General features: G+C 46.5%; 1 protein-coding gene across 2 annotated transcripts; it reads right to left on the bottom strand.

Moving 5' to 3' along the window:
• Window positions 1-4,111: 4,111 nt before the first annotated feature.
• On the bottom strand, window positions 4,112-14,463 carry EIF3D (eukaryotic translation initiation factor 3 subunit D). Of its 2 annotated transcripts, none has more exons than XM_077829358.1 (15): window positions 14,326-14,463; window positions 13,150-13,283; window positions 12,676-12,721; window positions 12,113-12,249; window positions 11,926-12,011; window positions 11,367-11,439; window positions 11,054-11,166; window positions 10,698-10,830; window positions 9,798-9,945; window positions 9,420-9,550; window positions 8,380-8,465; window positions 7,931-8,060; window positions 7,319-7,461; window positions 5,381-5,661; window positions 4,112-4,268 (listed from the first exon to the last, which is right to left on the bottom strand). In XM_077829358.1, the coding sequence occupies exons 2-15, from the start codon at window positions 13,270-13,272 to the stop codon at window positions 4,255-4,257; spliced, it is 1,644 nt and encodes a 547-aa protein (XP_077685484.1). In that variant the 5' UTR covers window positions 13,273-13,283; window positions 14,326-14,463; the 3' UTR covers window positions 4,112-4,254. The 2 variants fall into 2 exon arrangements, with proteins under 2 accessions (XP_077685484.1, XP_077685475.1); XM_077829349.1 differs by having other exon boundaries at window positions 11,054-11,169.
• Between the last annotated feature and the right edge of the window lie 8,185 nt (window positions 14,464-22,648).

The following is a 22,648-nucleotide window of genomic DNA, read 5'->3' on the forward strand; positions in this document are numbered from 1 at the left end:
GGTGATGGGAAACCCCCTCATCTGACAGGCTCCCCCCCCCGCACGGGGGAGTCCCGGCACCACCACTGCAGCTACCGGCCGCAGAGACAGGCAGGCTACGGGGCCCACGCTCGTTGCTGTGGAGTGCAGCGACCTCGGGCGGGGAAAGGCTCTGGCAGGGGAGGCAGTGGGGCACTAAAGCCTTGGGAGGCACAGCTTGGGGGTGCAGAGAGCCATTTAGGGTATATACCCTGGGGTTCAGGTGTGCAGGGCACTCTACTCTCCTAAGCTGCGCTTCACGGTCTGCACTGCTCTTTGTATCTCTGCAAGCTGGCTGTGCAGTATCTCTACTGTACATGCCACTGTACGGGTGAACCTACCTCTAGCTGGTGTTAGACATAAGAACGGCCATACTGGGTCAGACCAAAGGTCCATCCAGCCCAGTATCCTGTCTGCCGAAAGTGGCCAATGCCAGGTGCCCCAATGGGAGTGATCCTAACAAGTAATGATCAACTGATCTCTTGCCTGCCATCCATCTCCACCCTCTGACATCCTCAGAGGCTAGAACCATTCCTTACCCAGCCTGGCTAATAGCCATTGATGGACTTAACCTCCATCAATTTATCTAGTTCTCTTTTAAACCCGGTTATAGTCCTAGCCTCCACAGCCTCCTCAGGCAAGGAGTTCCACAGGTTGACTGTGCACTGTGTGTAGAACAACTTCCTTTTATTTGTTTTAAACCTGGTGGCCCCTAGTTCTTCTGTTATGGGAACAAGTAAATAACTTTTCCTTATTCACTTTCTCCACACCACTCATGATTTTATACACCTCTATCATATCCCCCAGTCTCCTCTTTTCCAAGCTGAAAAGTCCTAGCCTCTTTAATCTCTCCTCATATGGGACCTGTTCCCTAATCATTTTAGTTGCTCTTCTCTGAACCTTTTCTAATGCCAGTATATCTTTTCTGAGAGGAGGAGACCACATCTGTAAGCAATATTCAAGATGTGGGCGTACCATGCATTTATATAAGGGCAATAAGATATTCTCTATCCCCTTTTTAATGATTCCTAACATCCTGTTTGCTTTTTTGACATGGTAATAAGTGTCCTTTCTGGGGAAATGGAAAAGAGTTGAGATGGGCTGGAGCTGTTGCTGAAGTCTGATCCTGTTTCCTTTAAGACAAAATAAGACCACAGCACAAATGGGGAGAATAGCAGCACAAATAAGGGAATGCAGCTTCTGTCTCTGGTGCCAACTTTCACTTGCAACCTCACTGCTGCAGAAACACAGGCACAGCACAGTGTCATCAACAATGGTGAGACTGGCTTTTAAGGCATTGCTTTGAGTTGCCTTTCTAGTCATAGGGTTGCAACAGTGTTGCAAAAGATGGAATTGCCTCCACTGCCTAAGCCAGACTCTCTTTAAACAGAAGAAGGCTGAGAAAGAGAAGAAATCAAGTAGATAAGGAATATGATATGAGGGTGGGGGTGATAGCAGGATCCCATGTCTCACATTCAAGGTGTTGTTTGGGATTTAGCTCTAACCAAAGTGTGTGGGGGAAGTCATGTTATCTAGGTCCCACTCTCTGGCCCAGTTTGGAAGTACCTCAAGATCCAGAAAGCCCCATGATGTGATGGTGAAGCCTAGGAGGCAATGGAATCTACAGTCAGAAAGCTTACTCCTTCCAGTACTTGCATTCCCCCTGCTTGCTCTCATTTACTGAATCCCAAATAAACAATGTCAAGAGTGGTAACCTCCTCCCATTACCACTAACCAATCAAAACACATCAGTGATTAAACTATAAATGTTTTCTCTAATTTCTAGACTTTGCTCTTTCTCATATGACCTCAACTTGACCCCTTATCGCAGTTCTTTTAATGTAAACAAGCCAGGTTGTACTAGTCTATTTGTGTCCAATTTTTGCTGACTTTGAAACAATTGTATGTAACAGAGAGAGATGGACTTTTGATACCTTGGACAATTGATAGTACAGGCCTTTGCATAGCACTGCCCCCCACCCAATAAGGCTAAGGGGGCAAATGCTTCTTTCCAGGAAGAAGAGGAGTCTAGGATGGCTCATGGAGAGGGGGCACAGCCTAATGCATCTGGAAGGGAGCTGAATTCCAGGCCTGTGTGAAATCCCTTTGCAGGATTCTGAGAAGTAATTCTTGCTGGAAGAGATTGGTGCAGGGAGAGAAGAGCAGACTAGCATTCCATCTATATGATCTAAAGCAAGGGAAATACTGTATACACACCTGGTAGCAAATTCAGGGGAAGTAGTTTGCCGTAGGAGGTTCCACTATAGCTGTAGCCACACTGATCAAGGTAGGACTGGTAATACATTGCATTATTAAAAGGGTGGCAGTATTGAATAGCAGAGAGAGGCCTCTGTGGCAGGCTAAATGAGTGCTATATATTAAATTGAAAAGCACTTTGGAATCAAAAGTGCTAATGAAATGGTATTTAGTACCTCCCTCCACTAATACACCAGTACATTAGGAGGCAGGGGAGTAGCAACCTATTGACAGTAGCCTGTCCTCATCATGGACCTAACCACAGCAGCCACACCATCAGGGGCTTATTCACCTGCAATATCTACCAATGTGATATGTCATCATGTGCCAGCAATGCCCCTCTGCCATGTACATTGGCCAAAACGAACAGCCTCTATGCAAAATAATGGACACAAATCAGACGTCAAGAATTGTAACATTCAAAAACCAGTAGGAGAGCACTTCAATCTCCCTGGACACTCAATAACGGACTTAAAAGTGGCAATTCTTCAACAAAAAAAACTTCAAAAACAAACTGCAGAACTGGAATTAATCTACAAACTGGACACCATCAAATTAGGCCTGAGTAAAGACTGGGAGTGGATGGGTCACTACGAAAAGTAATTTTCCCTCTGCTGATACATCTTCTTGTCAACATTTGGAAATGGGTGATGTCCACCTTGATTGCACTGGCCTCCTTAGCACTACAAAAGTAATTTTCCCTCTCTTGATATTCACCTCTTCTTGTCAACTGTTGAGAATAGGCCAGTTCCACCTTAATTGAATTGGCCTCATAAGCACGGACCCCACACTTGGTAAGGCAACTCCCATCTTTTCATGTGCTGTAATATTTATGCTGCTTACTGTATTTTTCACTCCAGGCATCTGATGAAGTAGGTCTTAGTTCAAATAAATACATCTGTTAGTCTCTAAGGTGCCACAAGGACTCCTAGTTGTTTTTGCTGATACAGACTAACACAGCTACCACTCTGAAACCACTCCTCATTTTCTACACTTACAATCTGAAGATTAGCATGTTCTTTCCCCTGCACCAGATAAGACATAAGGCCACAGGGAAACTGGTGGGATAGATTTCAGAGTAGCAGCTGTGTTAGTCTGTATTCGCAAAAAGAACAGGAGTACTTGTGGCACCTTAGAGACTAACAAACTTATCTGAGCATAAGCTTTCGTGAGCTACAGCTGTAGCTCACGAAAGCTTATGCTCAGATACATTTGTTAGTCTCTAAGGTGCCACAAGTCCTCCTGTTCTTTTTGGTGGGATAGAGAAAACCCTGCAGTACCCTCATCCAACCAGTTCAGCCTGCCAAAACTATTAGTACCACCCCCCTCTGCAGAACTGAGACATCTACATTAGCTTGATTGGGAATTCCTTCATGGGAGAAACCCCAACCTAGGGCACTTTTTGATGTTCCAAACTACAAGCTGTCAGAGGAGCTAATACTCATTGTGGCTCTATACCAGCGTGCTGTCAGTCAGAAAGGGATACCAATAGTTACACATATTTCAGATGCACTGAGGTCTCTGATATCACCACTCATTGTACCCGGGAGAAGAGGAAAAACTGTTTAACCTCTATTTCCTTTACTGCAGTAGAGAAGAATACTTACCTCTTCCCAACTGGGTGAAGCAGGAAAACATTAGCACAAAATGGTGGCAGAGAAGACATACAAAATAGTTGGAGGTGGTAAACTTTTTGTAAAGCAGCATACTTTATTACAACAGCTCACCTGCCATTTCAACAGCTGCTTTCCTCCCAGGGTTTCTTTTCACACCACATTTGTAAGGTAGGTTTCGGTGTACAGCATATTTATCCATAAGACAATGAACAACAAACTCATTAAACAGAACAAAACTCTTTATTCTGTTAATTAAACTTGTAAATGAGCACGGTGCAAAGGTTCAGCTAAGATTCCACCCACAACAACACAGGGGTGGGACGAGCGTTTGGTCACTGAAGCCCCTGCTCCCTGACCACAGGGTTTAGCTCTCTTCCTCTGAAAGAGAGAAAAGAGGTTGTGGTGGGACAATGTGAAGCAGCAGACACCCCCTCCCCTGAGAAAATGCCACAACAACAACAACAAAATATCTTTTACTCTTCATGGCGCAATCTTGCCTGCCCTTTTCACCCAGTACAAGACTGTTCATTAGGGCCACATCTACAACAAAACAACACGACCACATAAATTGCTACAAATTATTTTTGTTGCTGCGTGATTCACTTGAGAATCTTAAAAAATTTAATTAAAAAAAAGTCTTTAGGTATTATGACTGTTCAGAAAACCTTCAAATAGTGAACAGATCCAAGTCCAACAGATCTGCCCAAGTCTACGAAGAGCTTAAAACAGCATTCACACCTTTTTAACATCCCGTGAACATGAGCTTCAAGTCAGCTTGCCTCCCACAGTGGAGACAGAACATGAGGGGCACATACCAGGGATCAGGGATTGTTTCAGGTAGTGGGGAGGCGAGCCAGCACTTGCCCCAGGATTTTCCTTCATTGTAGAAAGTATCCCAGTCTGCATGACTAGTGCACCCACACTCACTTTCCAGTCATCCATTTGAAATGGACTCATTAGCTTAATTGGTCTAGCCGCTCATTTTTAATGTCTCACTTTGGATTTGCTCCTCTTTATCTAAATGTCATGATAGTGGCTTGATTCTCAGTAGCTCTGAGCACCTGCCATTTGTGCTGAAATCAGTCACTACCACCCCCTCCCCCACATGTCACAGTATTACTGAGCTGAGCTTTCCTTTCCAAGTTACTCCCCCTTCTACTCAGGGTTTCAGAATATGTTTTCCTCTCAGATGAATTAATCCCCGCCCCTCCCCGCATGTGAGACTCATTGCAACTCTTTTCTCATGTTTTTAGATCTCTCTAGATTCCTTTGTATTTATTTCATTAGTCTTCCAGTCTCTGGGAGTAGTTAACACGTTTACTCTGCTTTCACCACTGATCGAAAGATCCACAGTGACCGTACTCTCCACACACCACCTCTCACCTTGATAGGCATCTTGGAAATTCTGAGATCTAATCCCCCAGTTACATTACCCCCTTTCTCTCAGGCCTCAGTCACTGAGCACCAGCGCCACTGAGCATTCTACAGACCTTCCTCTTCCTCCTCCTCCTCTTCATCATCATCCTCCTCATCGGAGCTGAAGGTGCCATCAGGGAGACTGTAAACCCGGATCACTTGCTTGTTGGGGTCTTTGAGGATGAGGTATTTGCCCTCATCTAGTTTCATGCAGACATCAATGACACAGCGCAGGATGCCCCATGCGTTCTCCATACTCAGGTTAATCTGGCTGGCAAACTCATTCGGCTTGAACTGCTGTGTGCCCAAGATCACGTGGCGTGCAGAGTCCTTTACGTGGTAACGGGACACGTACCTGGGGAGGAAAGGCAAAAAAGGTCAGGAAATTCAATGCCCCAGCCCAGACTTCATAGGGAAGTCACCAAAATGAGGTGATCACTTAGATTTTAACTTCTGGGCTGAGCTGCAGGAATCAACACCCCCCACTTCAAAGAGGAAAATGGACAGGACTCCCTTCTTGGGAGCCAATCCTGTGTCTCAGACAGTAACTGAGGGCTTGTCTACACTACCAAATTAAGTCAAGTCAGTGTACAGCCACTGCAGTTTTTAAAGCAGTGTTTCACAAAACACAAAAGTCCTTCTGTCAGCAGTGTGTGTCCTCATCAGGAGTGCTTCCATTGACTTAACTGTGTGGGGCACTGATGACTGGAGTCCCGCCGCCCCGCAGGCTTACAGCTTGGAGCCCCCCTGCCGTCGAGGCTCACAGCTTGGGCTGTCAGTCCCCGGCAGCAGGGGGGCTCCAGGTGTGAGTCCCAGGTGAGGCAACGTAAGTAACGCAGGGTCTGTATGGACACTACGTCACCCTAACTACTACACCTGTCACGGAGGTAGAGTTATTAAGTTGACATAGTGGTGGATTTACATCACTGGGAGCTACATTGTAATGTAGATGCTTACAGAGTTAGGTCATAAGATGCCTTATGTCAATCTAACTCCGTAACGTAGACCAGGCCAGAGTAAAACGGATAGGGTTGCTAAGCCGAAGAGAGCAGGAACTACACTTCCATCGTCCAAAACAAAAGAGGTGATAAAGGAGATGATTCCCAGGTCCCACAAACAGGAAAGACAGAGATTTAACAATAGAGTCCTTAGCAGGGAGTTCTGATTCAAACAACAAATTAGTCTGAGGCAGCCGCACATCACATCAGGTGGACTGAAACCAGAGAGATGGCAAAGCAGCTAGATTTGAAATATCAAGCATCTTATTTTAAACACCCAGTCACCAGAGATGAAAAAAGTGTTCGAGAAAGTGTGTCGCAGCAACAAAGTTGATTTGAAATGTCAACGAAAGAGAAATATACATGGTACAAACCAGCACCCAAAGCTTCTGTTGTGCAACTGACTAGGTCGGCTGGCCAGCAGAGGGGGGTTCCAATTAAGAGAACTGCATCAACTCTGTGCCAACATTTTGAAATAAACAAGGAAAAAGCCACTTGGCTAAGGTGCTTTGGGGACTGGAAGAAGGAGAGGCTAATATCAGGAGTGGATTGCTCAGGAGATCAGTAATGGGACATAGGGCCATTCACTTTTAAGTTGCCAGGTTCAAGTCACAGATCCCCCGCCAATACATCTCTCGACGATGTGCCAGGAGTCTCAGTCAAGATCTAAACGGGTCACCACATTAACCACTATAATTATGTCCTATGTTCAGCAGACAAGCCAAGAACTGAATGGGCCATGGAGAATGAACTCCACTGTCACATGTACAGGTGGTCAGTCAGCAGGACATTGTGGGGAAGCAGCTTGCCTCAAACAACAGTCTGCGTTGTACCCCATTCTGCCCCAGTCACCAATGCTAAAATATATTCAAAAGTAGGTTTTGGTTTGCCAAACGGAATAAAAATGGGAGGGAATTCTGCTCCTAAAACCAGCTCTCCCATACATATATACCACCACACGACAGCAAAAGCATTCAGAAGGTACTTGACAGACAAATCCTATATTGGTCTCACCCAAGTTTAAGATACTCCGATCCAGCCAGCAGTGCACAACACGTCCAACGGGCTAATTTGTAACTGTTGTTTTTCAGCTCGGTGGCAATCACAGCTCCTCTCTGAGAATCTAGCTTCTGACGCCAGTCCACTCCATTGCAATGCTGAAAAGAGAGGTCAAACTGACAGTCAACAAGCCATGGGTGCAATTATCTCTGCAACTATGATGAGAACATATAGGGATCACCTGCGAGCTACCCAATTATACTATGCAGAGAAGAGATGGGAGGCTTAAAAGGATTTCTTGATTCTGGAGGGAGTGATACGTACTGGCCACTATACAGGGTGCTGGCCGGGGAAAAAAGTCAAGGGAGAGCTCCATCGGACTGGCTATCACATGAAATGCAGGAGCCTGGAAGAGGGTTCAAACAGACTACCCAGCACATGGGAGACACGGAGTCAGTTTAGCTGGCACTGATGGTCCTCCGCAGTCACTGTTTTCTGATGGGATGTAATGACATAACAGACACATGGGGTGACGCAAGAGGCTTGTCTCACGTCTTGCCTGCTGTACCTGGTACATCAGACAGCAATGGAGGACCTAGAGAGGTTTGGTATCTGGTTCTTCCTCACCCTGGAATCCCATTCGTTCAGTGTTTTGATGTTGATGAATGATACTTCTCCGCCAGCTCCTGTCATCACTCCGTCATGTTCACAGCGGACAATCAGGTCTATGTCATCTCCCAGTTTCCACCTTCGGTACCTGCAAGCAAAGAATCTGCTGTGTTATTTTCCACCCCCGCTCCTGGATCCACTTAAGCAGTCACAAAAGCCAGACCCTTCCTCCCCTATCGGCCCACAGTGAGGATTTCACCCCGCTCCTTTCAAACCCAGTATGAAGGTGAGAGATACCACCCTGAAGCATAAGTCCCAGAATCTCTCACATCACAGTGTGGCAATGCCCCTGGGAAATAAAGCTTTAGTCACACTACCACTAGCAAGCTGTTAATAGAAGTCACACTCCACCCCCTTCTGAACCTCCCTCCCCAAACCTATACACATGCTTGAAGCAAACAACACACCGGTATGCAACAGAGGCCACTTCGTTCTTATCCATGTCATCCTCCACAAATGGGTTTGGGTTGGGAAACTTGTATTTTTCCTTCCCCTGCAGAGAAAGCCAGGACAGATCATGAGAAGCCCAACAACTTGAGAGAATTAAGGCAGCTAATCAGAAACACAATCATAGATATGAATAATAAAATCATAGAAATGTAGGACCAGAAGGGACCTCAATAGGTCACCTAGTCCAGTCCCCTGCTCTGAGGCAGTACTAAGTATTATCTAGATTAGACTATCCCTGACAGGTGTTTGTCTAACCTGTTCTTAAAAACCTCCAATGACGGAGATTCCACAACCTCCTTAAGTAATTTGTTGCAGTGCTTAACTACCCTGACAGGAAGTTATTCTTAACGTCTAACCTTAAATCTTCCTTGCTGCAATTTAAGCCCACTACTTGTACTGTCTTCTGTGGTGAAGGAGAACAATTTATCACCTTCCTTTTTATAACAACCTGTTATGTACTTGAAAACTTATGTCCCCTGTCAGTTCTCCCTTTTCCAGACTAAACAAATCTATTCCACCCCCCATCTTTCCTTATGGTCTGAAAAATGTGACCTATTAATCATTTTTGTGGCTCTTCTCTGGACTTTCTCCAATATGTCCACATCACCAGCAGCCACTCACCTTCCATCTGCCCTTGGAACTAAAGACTCTTTCCCTCAGCCAATCAGCATCCAGCATTCCACAGAGCCTTTTAATTTGCCTCAGTGCTGTCACAATCCTGACTGGTTCAGTGATGGGGTGGGATTTCCTCTTCATGGAATGCTCCATGAAGAAGAGGGGTGTTCTCTCTACAAACCCCCCCACCTGCACAAAGTTAATCCACACATCCAGAACTGGAATGATTTATATGTAAAGTAACCCTGCAAATAGAGGTGCCTGTCGCTCTAATAAGAGGCTGCTCCAGCACCGATATTAATAGTAAGTTCCAGACCTGCAGACTCAGTCTTCCACAGTACTGTCTGCGTGACAGGCCTTGCTAAGCCCACTTGCCTCTTACCATTCTCAGACATTGTTGGGAGAAGTTGTGGTTGATGTAGGTTGCTTCCATGGCCAGGTTGCGAGGTGAATTAAAGGAGTTGCCCTCGTCCTGTGGTGGTTCATTAGCAGTTTCGCTCACTGTCAGCAGGTCTGGGAAAAGAGTCAAGTTCAAACGATCATCAGGAGGATAGTTACCCCTCTGAAAAGGGCACTCAAGCCTTATACTGTGCACCAAATCTGTTCAAAGCACATGCAGGTAGTGCAGCTGTTGGGCTGTTCCAGACACAGTGTGGACACTTGAGAGGTAATATTGACTTAAAGGGGACAAGGAACACTAAATGCAAAAAGCTGTAATTTGTTCCCTTGCCCAACCTTGATCCTAGAGCAACCTCCTCACCAAAGTCAGAATTGTCCCTCTTGTCAAAGAAGAGCTTGGATCCAACTCTCTGGACAATGATATCCCAGGAATACACAGAGCGAGTACAGCTCATCAGTGTGGCCAGGATGGCGTCTGTGGCAAACACATTTCCCTGGGTCTTCGCCAGCTGCAGACAGAGGGAAGAATGTGAGTGAAGACAGCACACATTCTTCTCCCCACCACCCAAAAGTAAACTGCAGCCTTAGCAAACCAGACACTGATTCCCTTCTTCTAGACTCTAGAGGCTGGGCTGATACAAGACTCTGACGCACACCAGTGACATCTGGACACAAACGTGTCAAATGCCACTGATCCTACCTGAACTCATTCAACAAGTTGGTCAGCCAAATGCTGCCCAGAAAATCCAGCCCTGAAAAATGCCCCAAAAAGTTGGGGAAAAAAGACAGAACTTATAACAGAGAAGGGATATCTGCATCTGCAAGGAAGAGAATAAGTTCTTCATCCTCTGTCCCTGACTTCAGCAACACTCTAAGAATTATCCTTTCCTCTCAAGACCAGAAATCTTGGGAATCAGATCTGTGACCCTGACATTTCTCTTCTCCTTCATCCTTCTTGCCTGTAGGTCTGCCTATCTGCCCATCCACAATAGGGCTTTCCTTTGGCTGATATCTATCCATGTGTTAATCAGTTCTGCTTTGGCCAATACCATTCCCTTTGGTATGGAGATCACAAATTTCTACTGTCTAAAGAGCTGGGTCCTGGGATATTTCTGTTAATCTCTTCTCACTCCAGGAAGCAGGACCATCTTGGACCCCTTGGCTTAGGACAGACAGGGAACCGCAGGGTCCAAAAAATACCACACAGTAATATACATACTAGTGTATCTTGTGAGCTGATGGGCAGGAAGGACAATAATACCTTGCGAATGACTGGGTCATCAGTAGTGGTGACAGTGTGAAAGATGCGCTTGATGCTCCGCAAGGACTTTTCGTTCCTTGTGGTAATGCGGTCAAAGGCTTTGTCATAATATTCCAAGGCGCCACAGCACTCTCTGCAGACATAACGAGTAAGTAGTCATGAGACACCAGCACAAATAACCCCATCTCAGAGTGCCAGGGAACCACAGTGATTGGCAAGAGTATTTCTACTGACTTTGTGCACCTCCCCCAAAAGGAACTTCATAAAACTAGATCACAAGCCAGCACCCATCCCTTTCCACACACAGATTATGTCAAAATAAATACCCACAGGGACCTCAGTTGTCTTGAACTCACATGTCCTGTGGCTCTGACACCTCCAGATAGCGCATCTTCATCAGCCGAGGGAAATCCATCTCCTCCTTCACCTCCCAGTCACTGCGAACTTCAACAGAGGAGTCGCGAGGCTTCTGCTGTGTGGCCAGAGGAAGGGCATATGGACAAAGAAAGAAAGGAAGAGACACAGCACATCAGGATTTGTGTGAGCACAGCAGCAGGAGGAGCATGTTAGAGGAATACTACCACAGGGAACAGGGTACACTGAAGTCTGTATAATAAGAGCAGCCAGAGGAACTGATCAAACAGCACAGTTAAAAATCAGTTACTTTACCTGTGATTTTTGGTCCCATTTCTGCCTGACCCCGAACTGCTTCTGAAATTTCTTTTGTAGACGTAGACGGTCTCTGTAAATAGAGGAACGTGACAACCTCATGAGACACAGTTCCATCAGCGTGTCCCCAGCACTCCCATCTTCACAAGTCACTGTTGAAACCACTGGGCTCTCAGGTCCCAAGCCACTCAGAGCATCCCGCTGAACTACTGGACCCCACAGCAGGCTGAGGCACTGTATGCTCTCAATGACTCTTTGAAAATGGCAACACCAGTTGGACAACCCAGCCTTTGAAGATTGCACTACAGCTCTCAGAAGGTGCACATGCTGCTTTTACAACAGTAATTTATTTTCCTGAGTTTGGCTTAGAAAACCCTGTTGGTTCCACAATCATCGCATGAAACCATCACTTCAAACCATAGCAGAGCCTAGCAAAAGACCTGTCTTGGAAGTCTTGGGTTTTTGTTACAATAACTCAACTGACAGAAGCCAGTTAGCAAACCTAGACACCTGATCAGAGATCCAATACCAGCAGAGAGTTCAGGTTTGGGGCCCTCACCTCTCCTTCTGTTTGGCGCTCTTAGGCAGGGTCTGCATGTTGAACTGAAGCATGTTCCGGCGGTCCTTGTCTCGCCGAAGGTTCCTCTGAGAACGAGGAAGAGAAGGGAAGGGATGTTCAGGTTATAAATGATATCTTTACAGCAATTCCACTGTTTCAGAAAGGGTTCAGGAAATGTGCAAGATACCTGTGCAAATCTCATACGATTCCTTTGGTATGCCGTCTTCTGTGTACGTGCTGTGTCCACAAGCTGGAAGCTGGTCTCATCCTCCTCATGAAAATACGCATACTGGCTTCCCCCACCAAACTGCGATGAGTACTTATCTGAGGACACAATGACCCAAATTACCTTACTGCTGGTTTGTAAACCATGCCTCATGAGAAGAGCTCAGCGTCAGCACGCCTACCCTGTCTGTTGGCTCACCCGAGCTTGAAATCAGAGGCAGGGCTTTTCTCTTAGAGCAGTCCATTGTGGGAGGGTCCCCCATCCTCCCAGACAAGTTCCTTTTCACAAGGAAGCTCAAAGCCAGGAGAAACCCCAAAGGGGGGAGATAGCCCCAGGTGCCTCTCTCCAAGGGTAGGGCACACTTCTGAGTTCAAGAAACTTCTCTCACTTGGGTGGAGATCTGTAGGACATAGGTTTCATAGACACTACTAAAGACAGCGATGAGGAAAGGAAGCATCGATGATGACTGAAGAAACCTCACGTGAAGTATCTCAAACAAGAGCAGCCACCAAAATAGCACTTACTCGTGTATCTTTTGTCCTGATAAGTGGCTCCTGTCCAGTCTGCAACCTAATAAAAAAAACGAGGAAAAGTTGATGAGCGTGTGTCAACCAACATTTTAAACTCGCTCTCCACAATCTCTTAATCCAGATGCCACTCATTGAGAGAAATTAGTGCTTTATGTTCCAGAGCCTACCTTACAATCATCTTATAACTATCAATATTCTTTCAAACTCCCTGCTCTGCATACACACACTATCAAGAGGTCATGGTTCATATACCACTTCTTGCAGCACCTGCAATATGGGAAAAGGAAGCTATAAGTAGCGGAGCACCAATGGTATGTGTGAGTGTGCGTGTGGGGGCACTGTAGGGAACAGTACAGGACTCAGACAGCCCATATGACAAGAACAGCTAACAGGAATTGCCACGCAGATGAATACATGGGCATTAACTGATTGCTCCAGTGATTCATTTAGCAGCATTAGCACAGGTACCTTTCCCAGACGATCTCCTTTGCTGAAGGGCTGATATGGCATATCTTTGAACTGCTCAGGAACAGCACATGGACCCCAACCTGAGGGGTTGTCCTGGATCACAGGCGTCATGAATTTAGCCATCCTGTAAAATCCTTTAAAAAAAAAAGGGGGGGGGGGGTGGGGGGGGTCAAGTGTTAGGAACATTTTAACCCTACAAGACTGAAGATGAGGCTGCTGGGAAACTTCATCTGACAGTGACTGGGCAATGATGCCTATTCAAAAGACAAGAGAAGGTAGCACCATTTTTAATGAGGCCACACACATAGAAAAGTTTCCAGGGTCAGGGTCATTGCCCAGAATTTCTGGGGTCAAGGAAAAGGTGAACGTCTCAGGAGCTCTGACAGCATTGTCCGTATGTAATGTAATAATTACTTTCCTGTGTAAGACTCTTATCAAATGAAATGTTAGACCAAAAAAAAAAAAAAAAAAAATCAATAGTCAAGTAACCTGCCTCTGCCAATGGCAATATAAAAAACCCCAGAAAAAATGTTTAATCTGTCTCTTTACTGTGCATAATAGCACAATTATTTTCCCTGATGGATGTTTCTTTCTGACCACAGCTGGAGACCACTTTATGCCTTTATGCTTGGGGATCTGCTGTCCTTATAGTTCTTTATTGTCCTAGCTAGTGTCAAAGAAGCAGCTACCCTTATTCACAGAAATGTCTAATCCTGTGTCACTAAGACCCAGTTCCTCAAAGGTATTTAGGCACCTAAGACTCACGCAAATCAGCGGGAGCTAACTACCTAAACCTTCGAGGATCTGGGCCTACATGCTGGGCCACAGGTAGATCCTGCATCAGCGAGTCCCGCAGGTTAGTGAGAAGCGGCGAGCCAGCAGCCCCGCTCCGCACATGGTCACTCGGCTCGGCGGCGCGGCAGGGCCCGGCTCGGCGTGTGCGGGAGCCGTGCCCGGCAGCCAGGGTCCAGCCGAGCAGCCCAGCGGGGAGGCCGGGCCTCTGTCCCAGCCAGGGCAGACGCCGCGCGGGCCGAGGCCCCAGCAGGCCCGGCGAGGCCTGGTCTCCCCGCGGGCGGCGGCCTCTGGGCCGGGGGATCCCGTGTCCAGGCCGGATCCGGGCCCGGCAGACTCCGAGCCGCGGGGCCCCGCGCGCGCGCACGCGTCCCCCCCCCTCACCTGCGGGGGCCCGCGGGTCTCGATGGAGGCAGATGCGCGCGGGCCGGGGGCTGCCGGCTGCCGGAAAGACTGGGCTTGGGCGGCGCGCGCACAGTCACAGACGTCATCACGCCGCGCCCGCCCCCGGACGAACTGCCGTAAAAGCAGACAGGGCTGTTCCGTTTCCGCTCGGTGAGGGAAGACAAGTGTTGCCGTAAAGCACAAAAGTCCACCCGGGCTGTCGTAAACGAAAAGAACACGCGTCATTGTAGGACGTCAAAGAGCGCCGCGAGCTAGAAAGACCACCCTAGTCCCGAGGCTGACTCCAAGTGGGGGAGAGAGAGCGCGCGAGCGCAGTCAGTCCCTCAATTTCCCACAGTGCACCGAGCCCCGCTCGGCGCCCAGCAGATCCCCCAGTGTCCCACAATGCACTGCTTCCCTTCCACTCGCCTGGGCTAGTCCTGCGCTGCCGTGGGGCCAAGCGGGTTGAGGCTGCGCCCGGCCATGGGCCCTTGGAAGGCTAAGCTAGGCCCCGAGCTGTTGGGGCGAGGGCCTGATCGAAGCCCCTAGGAGGGGGCCCATAAGTCTGGCGGCACCACCACATCCTTGTGTCTCAGAGCTAGGCCTTGCCCCCCGTATGCGTTGTTGCTGCAGGGCATTGCTCAGCGTGAAAACCCTTCCCCGTGGCCCCTGTCTGCCCTGCGCCCTGGGCTCTACAGGGGGGCGGGAGAGACGGAGAGCCTCGTCCGAAGAAAAGAGGGGGGGGGGGATGTTATTTATCTAAATCTGAACTCCGGCAGTGCGGGTCTTCTGCTGATACCATGCTGGGACATGAGTTGCCACAGGAATTAGTTCCTTGGGGCGGGTGATGGGTGGCCTCTTAGATTGCTCATCTGTAAAGTGGAGCTATTGGTAAGACTGGCCATACTGGGTCCGACCAATGGTTCATCGAGCCCAGTGTCCTGTCATCTGCAGTGGCCAGTGCCGGAAGCTTCAGAGGGAACGAACAGGCCAATTTTAAGTGATCCATCCCCTGTACCCCAGTCCAGTCCCACTTCCTAGCAGTTGAACATTGAGGGATACCTGGAGTATCTTGGCTAATAGCCATTGAAGGACCTATCCTCCATGAACTTATCTAATTCTTTTTTGAACCCAGTTGTACTTTTGGCCTTCACAACATCCCATGGCAATAAATTCTACAGGTTGCCTGTGCATTGTGTGAAGAAGTACTTCCTTTTGTTTGTTTTAAACCTGACACCTATTAATTTCATACCCTAGTTGTTGTGCTGTGTGAAGGGATAAATAACATTTCCTTATTAAATTTCTCCAGCTCATTAATGATTTTGTAGACCTCTATCATTTCCCACCTTAGTTGCCTCTTCTCAGCTGAACAGTCCCTGTCTTTTAAATCTCTCCTCATATGGAAACTATTCCATATTTCTAATACTTTTGATTGCCCTTCTCTGTACCTTTTCCAATTCTAATATATCTGTTTTAGATGTGACCAGAACCGCACACAGTATTTAAGGTGTGGGTGTATCATGGAGTTATATAGTGGCATTATAGTATCTTCTGTTTTATTTTCTATCCCTTTCGTAATGGTTCCTAACATTAACTCTTTTGACTGTCAGTGCACATTGAGCAGATATTTTCAGAGAACTATCCACAATGACTCCAAGATCTCTTTCTTGAATGGTAACAGGTAATTTAGACCCCATCATTTTGTATGTATAGTTGGGATTATTTTTTCTAATGTGCATTACTTTGCACTTATCACTGAATTTCATCTGCCATTTTGTTGCCCGGTCACCCAGTTTAGTGAGATCCCTGTGTAGTGCTTTGCAGTCAGCTTTGAACTTAGCTTTCTTGAGTAATTTTGTATCATCTTCAAATTTTGGCACCTTTCTGTTCACCCTCTTTTTCAGATCATTTACAGTTATGTTGAACAGCACTGGCCCCACTACAGATCCTTGGGGGACCCTGCTGTTTACCTCTCTCCCTTCTGAAAACTGACTATTTATTCCTACCCTTTGTTTCCTGTCTTTTAACCAGTTACTGTTCCATGAGAGCACCTTCTCTTTTATCCCATAACTGCTTAGTTTGCTTAACAGCCTTGGTGAGAGACCTTGTCAAAGGCTTTCTGAAAATCCAAGTACACTATATACACTGGATTAGCCCTGTCCACATGTTTGTTGACACCCTCAAAAAATTCTAATAGATTGGGGAGGCATGATTTCCTTTTACAAAAGGCACGTGGATGCTTTCCCAACATATTGTGTTTAGCTATGTGTCTGATCATTCTGTTCTTTACTATAGTTTCAACCAATTTGCTTGGTACTGAAGTTAGGTTTACCGGTCTGCAATAGACAGGATTGCCTCTGAAGTCTTATTAAAAAAGTTAAAGTGCTTAATAAGAGCTTATTATTAATGACCTTTCCTCCATCATCCACACAACTTACTGCAATATCTGGGTTTTCCTTAATTTTCTGTTTATTCTTCCCACTACCTACACTGCTGAATTCTTCAGAGCAGTTCTTCCAGTACTTTAGAGGGCATGTGTGGATCTCCTTTCTCCTCCCAGTCTTACTTCCTGAAAAGAGGGGAGAATCCCCACTTGGTATAAAAATCCATTGTTTATCTTGTGCAGTCCCTTGGGATTATGCTCTGTTTTATTCTGCTGTCCTTGTACCCTGTCATAGCAAGAACATTAATTTAAATCACCCTTTCCCTCTCCTCTTAGCTACTTGAAGGAAAATATGAGGGGGTCTGGCTTTTTACTGGTGCTCTAGTAGTAAATTAATCCCATATATTCTTTATTATCTCTAAGGTGTTGGGCACTCTACCTGATCAGCACTCTGCTTACCCTCTGATCTCAGGAAGATTGCTTTTTGCACTGAGGCTTTCTTGATAGTACCCAGGGGACCCTTTTCTGTCTAAAATCAAACAGAACAAAGAATGCTGATCCACCCTGCTTAATAAAATAAATATTCACACTTGTATAGTATTCTCTATCCAATTATCTCAAAGTGCTTTTGTCAGGGTTCCCTCCCGACTCTGAACTCTAGGGTACAGACGTGGGGACCCTCATGAAAGACCCCCTAAGCTTATTTCTACCAGCTTAGGTTAAAACCTTCCCCAAGGCACAAATCCTTCCTTGTCCTTGGATGAGTACTGCTGCCACTACCAAGTGAGTTAGACAAAGATTAAGAAAAAGGACCACTTGGAGTTCCTGTTTCCCAAAAATATTTCCCCAAGGCCCTTCACCCCCTTTCCTGGGGAGGCTTGAGAATAATCTACCAACCAGATAGGTAAACAAGGTGAGCACAGACCAGACTCTTGGGTTTTTGGGACACTAAAAACCAATCAGGTTCTTAAAAACAGAACTTTATTATAAAAACAAAATAAAAGAAGCACCTCTATAAAATCAGGATGGAAGGTAATTTTACAGGGTAATCAGATTCAAAACACAGAGGATTCCCCTCTAGGCAAAACTCTAAAGTTACAAAAAAAACCCCAAACCAGGAATAAACCTCCCTCTTAGCACAGGGAAAATTCACAAGTTAAACAAAAGATAATCTAACGCATTTCCTTCCTATTACTTACAATTTGTAATCATAGATGCTTAGTTCAGATATGGCTTTAGGAGGTGTATTTTCCCTGCTGTGGTTCCTCCCTGAGCCAGAGAGAACACAAAGAAAACACCTTCCCTCACAGATTTGAAAGTATCTTTTCCCCTTATTGATCTTTTTGGTCAGGTGCCAACTAGGTTATTTGAACTTCTTAACCATTTACAGGTGAAGGAGGGATTTTATGCTACCTTTAGCTGTATGTTTATGACAGCTTTACAAATAAGAATTAGGCTTCACAATGACCCTGCCTGGTGGAAAATATTATTCCCATGTTACAAATAAGGAAAATCGAGGTATAGACAGGTTAGACTTCCAGCAGCTCACACAGCAAGTCTGTGGTACAGTGAGGAACATAATGCCGGTCTCCTGACTACATGTGTATCATGCAGTGTTGTTGTAGCCCTGTTGGTCCCAGGATATTAGAGAGACAAGGTGAGAGAGGCAATATCTATTATTGGACCAAATTCTGTTGGTGAAAGAGACAAGTTTTCAAGCTTACACAGAGCTCTTCAGCCCAGACCTGAAGAAGAGCTCTGTGTAAACTTGAAAGCTTGTCTCTCTCACCAACAGAAGTTGGTCCAATAACAGATATTACCTCACCCACCTTCTCTCTCTCTATGTGTATCAGGCAGGGCAGGATAGGAAGAATATTTTTTCTCAACCATTTGAGGTTGATAACCCCTTATTTGAAGCCAAAAATTTCTGTGACCCTCTAACATTTACTATAGAAGATTTAAAAAAATCAATAATAATGCTAATCCTATTTAGTTTGTGTGTGTGTGTCTGTGTGTGTCTTTAGAGGTTGACAGAATACTTGACCTTGAAGGGTAAGCATGTGCGAGAAGAGGAGGAGCAAAATTTTCTTTGCTTTAGGATAAAATTTTGAATGCCAATGCCACTCTGATTGCCTTTCATGACCCTCAGGTTGAGAAATATTGGTCTAGTGGATAGGACACTGACCTCAAGAGACCTGGTTTCAATTCATGGTTCAACCACAGACTTTCTGCAGAATCTTGGGCAAGTCACTTAATCTACCTGCATCCGATGAAGTGAGCTGTAGTTCATGAAAGCTTATGCTCAAATAAATTTGTTAGTCTCTAAGGTGCCACAAGTACTCCTGTTCTTTTTGCGAATACAGACTAACACGGTTGCTACTCTGAAACCTGAAATTAATTTACCTTGTGACTCAGTTGTCCATCTGTAAAGTGGGGAGAGTACTTCTCTGCTTCAACAGATTTTGGGGATAAAAGTCTGTTAATGACTGTGAGGTGATTAGTTAGAACAATGATAAGGGCCACAAGTACCTAAATAGATAGAGCAAGACCCAGTCCACTGAGGACTGCAGCCCCACAGGCTGAGATCCATTTCTTTTGAGATTTCCCACTGTAAGGTCACTGGAAGGATTCTTAACTCGAGAAGAGTCCACACTAACAGCTTTATTCAGCCAGAGGCATGCAAAGTTTTTCCCCTACCTAATCCATCACTGCTAAACCCTTCCAGAGGAGAGGGAACAGAAGTCACATAAAAAACACAATATACACTCATCAGCCAGCAGCAAGATTACTTCAGCACCCACTCAACCGTCAGATAATATGCCTATAGAAATATACCCTATAAAACACAAGCAATCAGTAATTGTACTAGACCAACAATCAAGCAGCCTTCACACGACAAGTGCAATGGGCAGATCCAGGGAACACATTTCAGTATGTTGGTAGTAACCCATTAACAGTTTGGTGGGAGCCTCACCAAGCCCATTCCAGCTGTGTCATGGCAACTTTAATTACATACATTCTCTTGACTCTGCTAATGCACCCGATGAAGTCAATGGGAGTTTTGCCAATTGACTTGAGCAGGAGCAGGCCCTAAGGCTTTATCCAAGTGGCCTGGTAATAATATAGCCCATAACTAAGTTTTTTATTCCCATTAAGGATGAATGAATACACTTTACCTAACTTAATGCTGTGGGTTCAAGTGGAACATTATCGGGTTAACATTCTGCATAGGAGAGAGAGTGGTGAAAGGAGTAAAGGGACAAGATCCAAAGCAGAAAGACAGGGTGAGAAATGGAGCAGAGAATGAGCAAAGCAAAAAAAAGAATGTGAAAAAGGAGCAGAGAAGAAACAGCAATATCCTCTGTGTGGTGCTTAGGAGGGTGAAGCAATGATAATGTCTTCCAGCTCTGCCAAATAACTTGTAGGTCAGGCCCAACATCACAGTATTTCTCCAGTCATGAGAACAGAATGGGTGCATAATTTACTTCTTCTGGGCCAAAAATTTAAAAATTCTGTGCACAGTACTTCTGCAAATTTTACTTGTCAATAAATAAATGTGGAGGCTTCGGCATGGCAGTGGGGAGCACAGGCCACTGGCTCCATGAAGGTGGGAGATCACCCTGCAGCTCCACCCCCACCCCCAGTCCTCGGGACACGGACTCAGTAGTGAGGCTGCACCCAACTCTTACACAGTGCAAGGGCCACGCCTGCCCCAGAAACATCCCAGGGGCCGGCCCCTCCAAGCCAGGCACACCAGGTGTGGGCAGGTCGGCTCAGCCCGGCAGGATCCAAGTTTGGAGGGGCTTAGTGTGAAGGGATCCAGGTGTGGGATGAGAGGGTTCTGTATGGGGCAATCTGGGTGCAGGCGGCTCAGTGGGAGGTGCAGGGGGGATTGGGAGTGGGGCTCTGGGTGCAGGTGCAATGGGACTTTGCAGGGGGGTCCAGGTGAAGGTGATTGGGGCTGTGTGGGGGCTCAGAGAGGTCTGGGTGCTGCGGGAGTGGGGCTTGGTGGGGTGGGGTCTGGGTGTTCTGGTTGAGGCTCAGTGGGGTTGGGGAGTCCAGGTGTGTGGGGCTTGCTGGGGTGATCCAGGTGCCTAGGGGGTGGGGATTGCTGGGGTAGGAATTCGGGTGCAGGGGGCGGTTTCCAGATGTAGGGGGGTGAGGCTGGGGTCTGGGGAGGGGGGGGGGGTCTGGATGCATGGGGGTGGGCAGATGAGGGGTGGGTGTTACCTGGCCCCAGATGTGTCTGACTCAGCACCAGCTGGTATGTCCCCAGCTCCCTGCCCCCCCCCCAGTGATTTGCCTCTCCACTGGCTGCTCCAGGTGCCCAAAAGGATGCTCCTGCACTGCTCGGGAGGGGCAAATGACTGCTCTTGCATCTTCCCTTTGCTTCCCTGTCAGAAAGTCATTTTTCTGTGGGGAAGCAAAGAAATCTGTGGGGGACATGAATTCTGTGCCCGCACAATGGCACAGAATTCCCCCAGGAGTAATAATATAACCCAAATGAGAGAACGTGGAACTGAAAGAGTCCACTGTACATGATGAAAGTAGCTTGGGCTCCGCTATAACCTTTGCATTTCCTGCTGCCAAGTCATTGTGGTTACATATCTTGCAGTACCAAGGAAATCTAAAGCCTCATCTGTTCTTGCAGAGGGTATGACTCCATCACCACATGTGGTGATCTGTTTACCCAGTACTCCATTTCTCCAAATGACTTGGGAACTCCTGATAGTCAACATCCTCATTCAGGCTCTTTAGTCCCCTTGCAGGCCATGCCATTAATACCATGTCAATGACATCTCAGGGTTATTCAAACTACAGAGTCACTTGCAACCGACACCAAAGCACAGGTGAGAAGAGCTAACATCGTTTGACCCTTAGCTCCAAGTATGGCCCCACTGTTTCTTCCTAGAAGATGCTTATAAATTCAGCAAGATTAAACTACTCAAGGGGTTTGTTTGATTCCTTGTGGGATGCATCCTATACTTCTCTGGTCCCTGTTTCTCCATTTTTGGGGCTACAATGGCACTGGCAAAGTCAGTGAAAGTCAAAGGGATTGCTCCAGCACTCTGGGCACTCCTGCCCAATGACATCCTTGCGGCCATAGTTTGTTATTCTCTTTGAAAGGCTCTCAGTCCTCCATGACAATTCCAGGGCTTGTACAAGAGCAACTGTTCTGCCAAACTGGCTGTATGCCAAGAGGGCGTACACCATCAGGGCTGGCGGTCTTGCTGAGCGAAGTAGAATAAGGCAGTAACCATTAGAAGGTTACTTTGATTTTGTAACCAGCCTCTTGAAGTTGTAGGCAATGACTCATCTCATTCACCTGGTCTCTGACATCTTTTCAGGATCCTTATCAGCACCCAATCACCTCTGTTGGGAGGCAAACGTCATATCTTCATCCCAGGAGGCAACTCTGGACCACAGCAGAGAAACCACCACTGGGATTCATCATCCACAAAACAGGGCCTCTGACGTAATCGCTAGACTTGTTTCTTGTCTACTTCCCTCCCATAAAGTTCCATGGTCGACAACCACAACGTAAGCAATGTAAATGCCTGAGCAGCCGCATTCCAGCTATCAGAGAAAGACTCTTCCCTTTGTGTCTTTCCTCACTCTCTGGTAGTTTTTTCCATCATTGTGGATGTACGTTGCTGAGAATCAGGCTTGAACAGAAGGAACGGAATCCAGCTTAACCCTGCCATGCCTGCAAGGCCCTTGTATGGAAGAATCATTTCCCTTGACCTGACTGTAGACAACCTGGAAGGTCTTGGGGTGAGGACTGGTTTCAGCCGTAAGGGCCACTAGTTCTCCATGTACTCTTTCCCTTCATGGGGGAGTGCTGATCTGACAGATGGAATGGAGTTGGAAGACTAGCCATCACATTACACAACCATGTTCCAACAAGTCCTTTCCCTCTTATTTTATGAACTACATTAA

Source organism: Eretmochelys imbricata, chromosome 1 (genome assembly GCF_965152235.1).
Source record: "Eretmochelys imbricata isolate rEreImb1 chromosome 1, rEreImb1.hap1, whole genome shotgun sequence".
NCBI classification, from domain to species: domain Eukaryota; kingdom Metazoa; phylum Chordata; order Testudines; family Cheloniidae; genus Eretmochelys; species Eretmochelys imbricata.

Coding starts and splice junctions, on each gene's coding strand:
- EIF3D (XM_077829349.1), bottom strand. CDS start 13,272: ATGGCTAAATTCATGACGCCTGTGATCCAGGACAACCCCTCAGGTTGG. Junction 9,946..10,697: donor ATGACCCAGTCATTCGCAAG/GTATTATTGTCC, acceptor CTCTGTCTGCAG/CTGGCGAAGACCCAGGGAAA. Junction 7,462..7,930: donor TGAACGAATGGGATTCCAGG/GTGAGGAAGAAC, acceptor CTCTCTTTTCAG/CATTGCAATGGAGTGGACTG.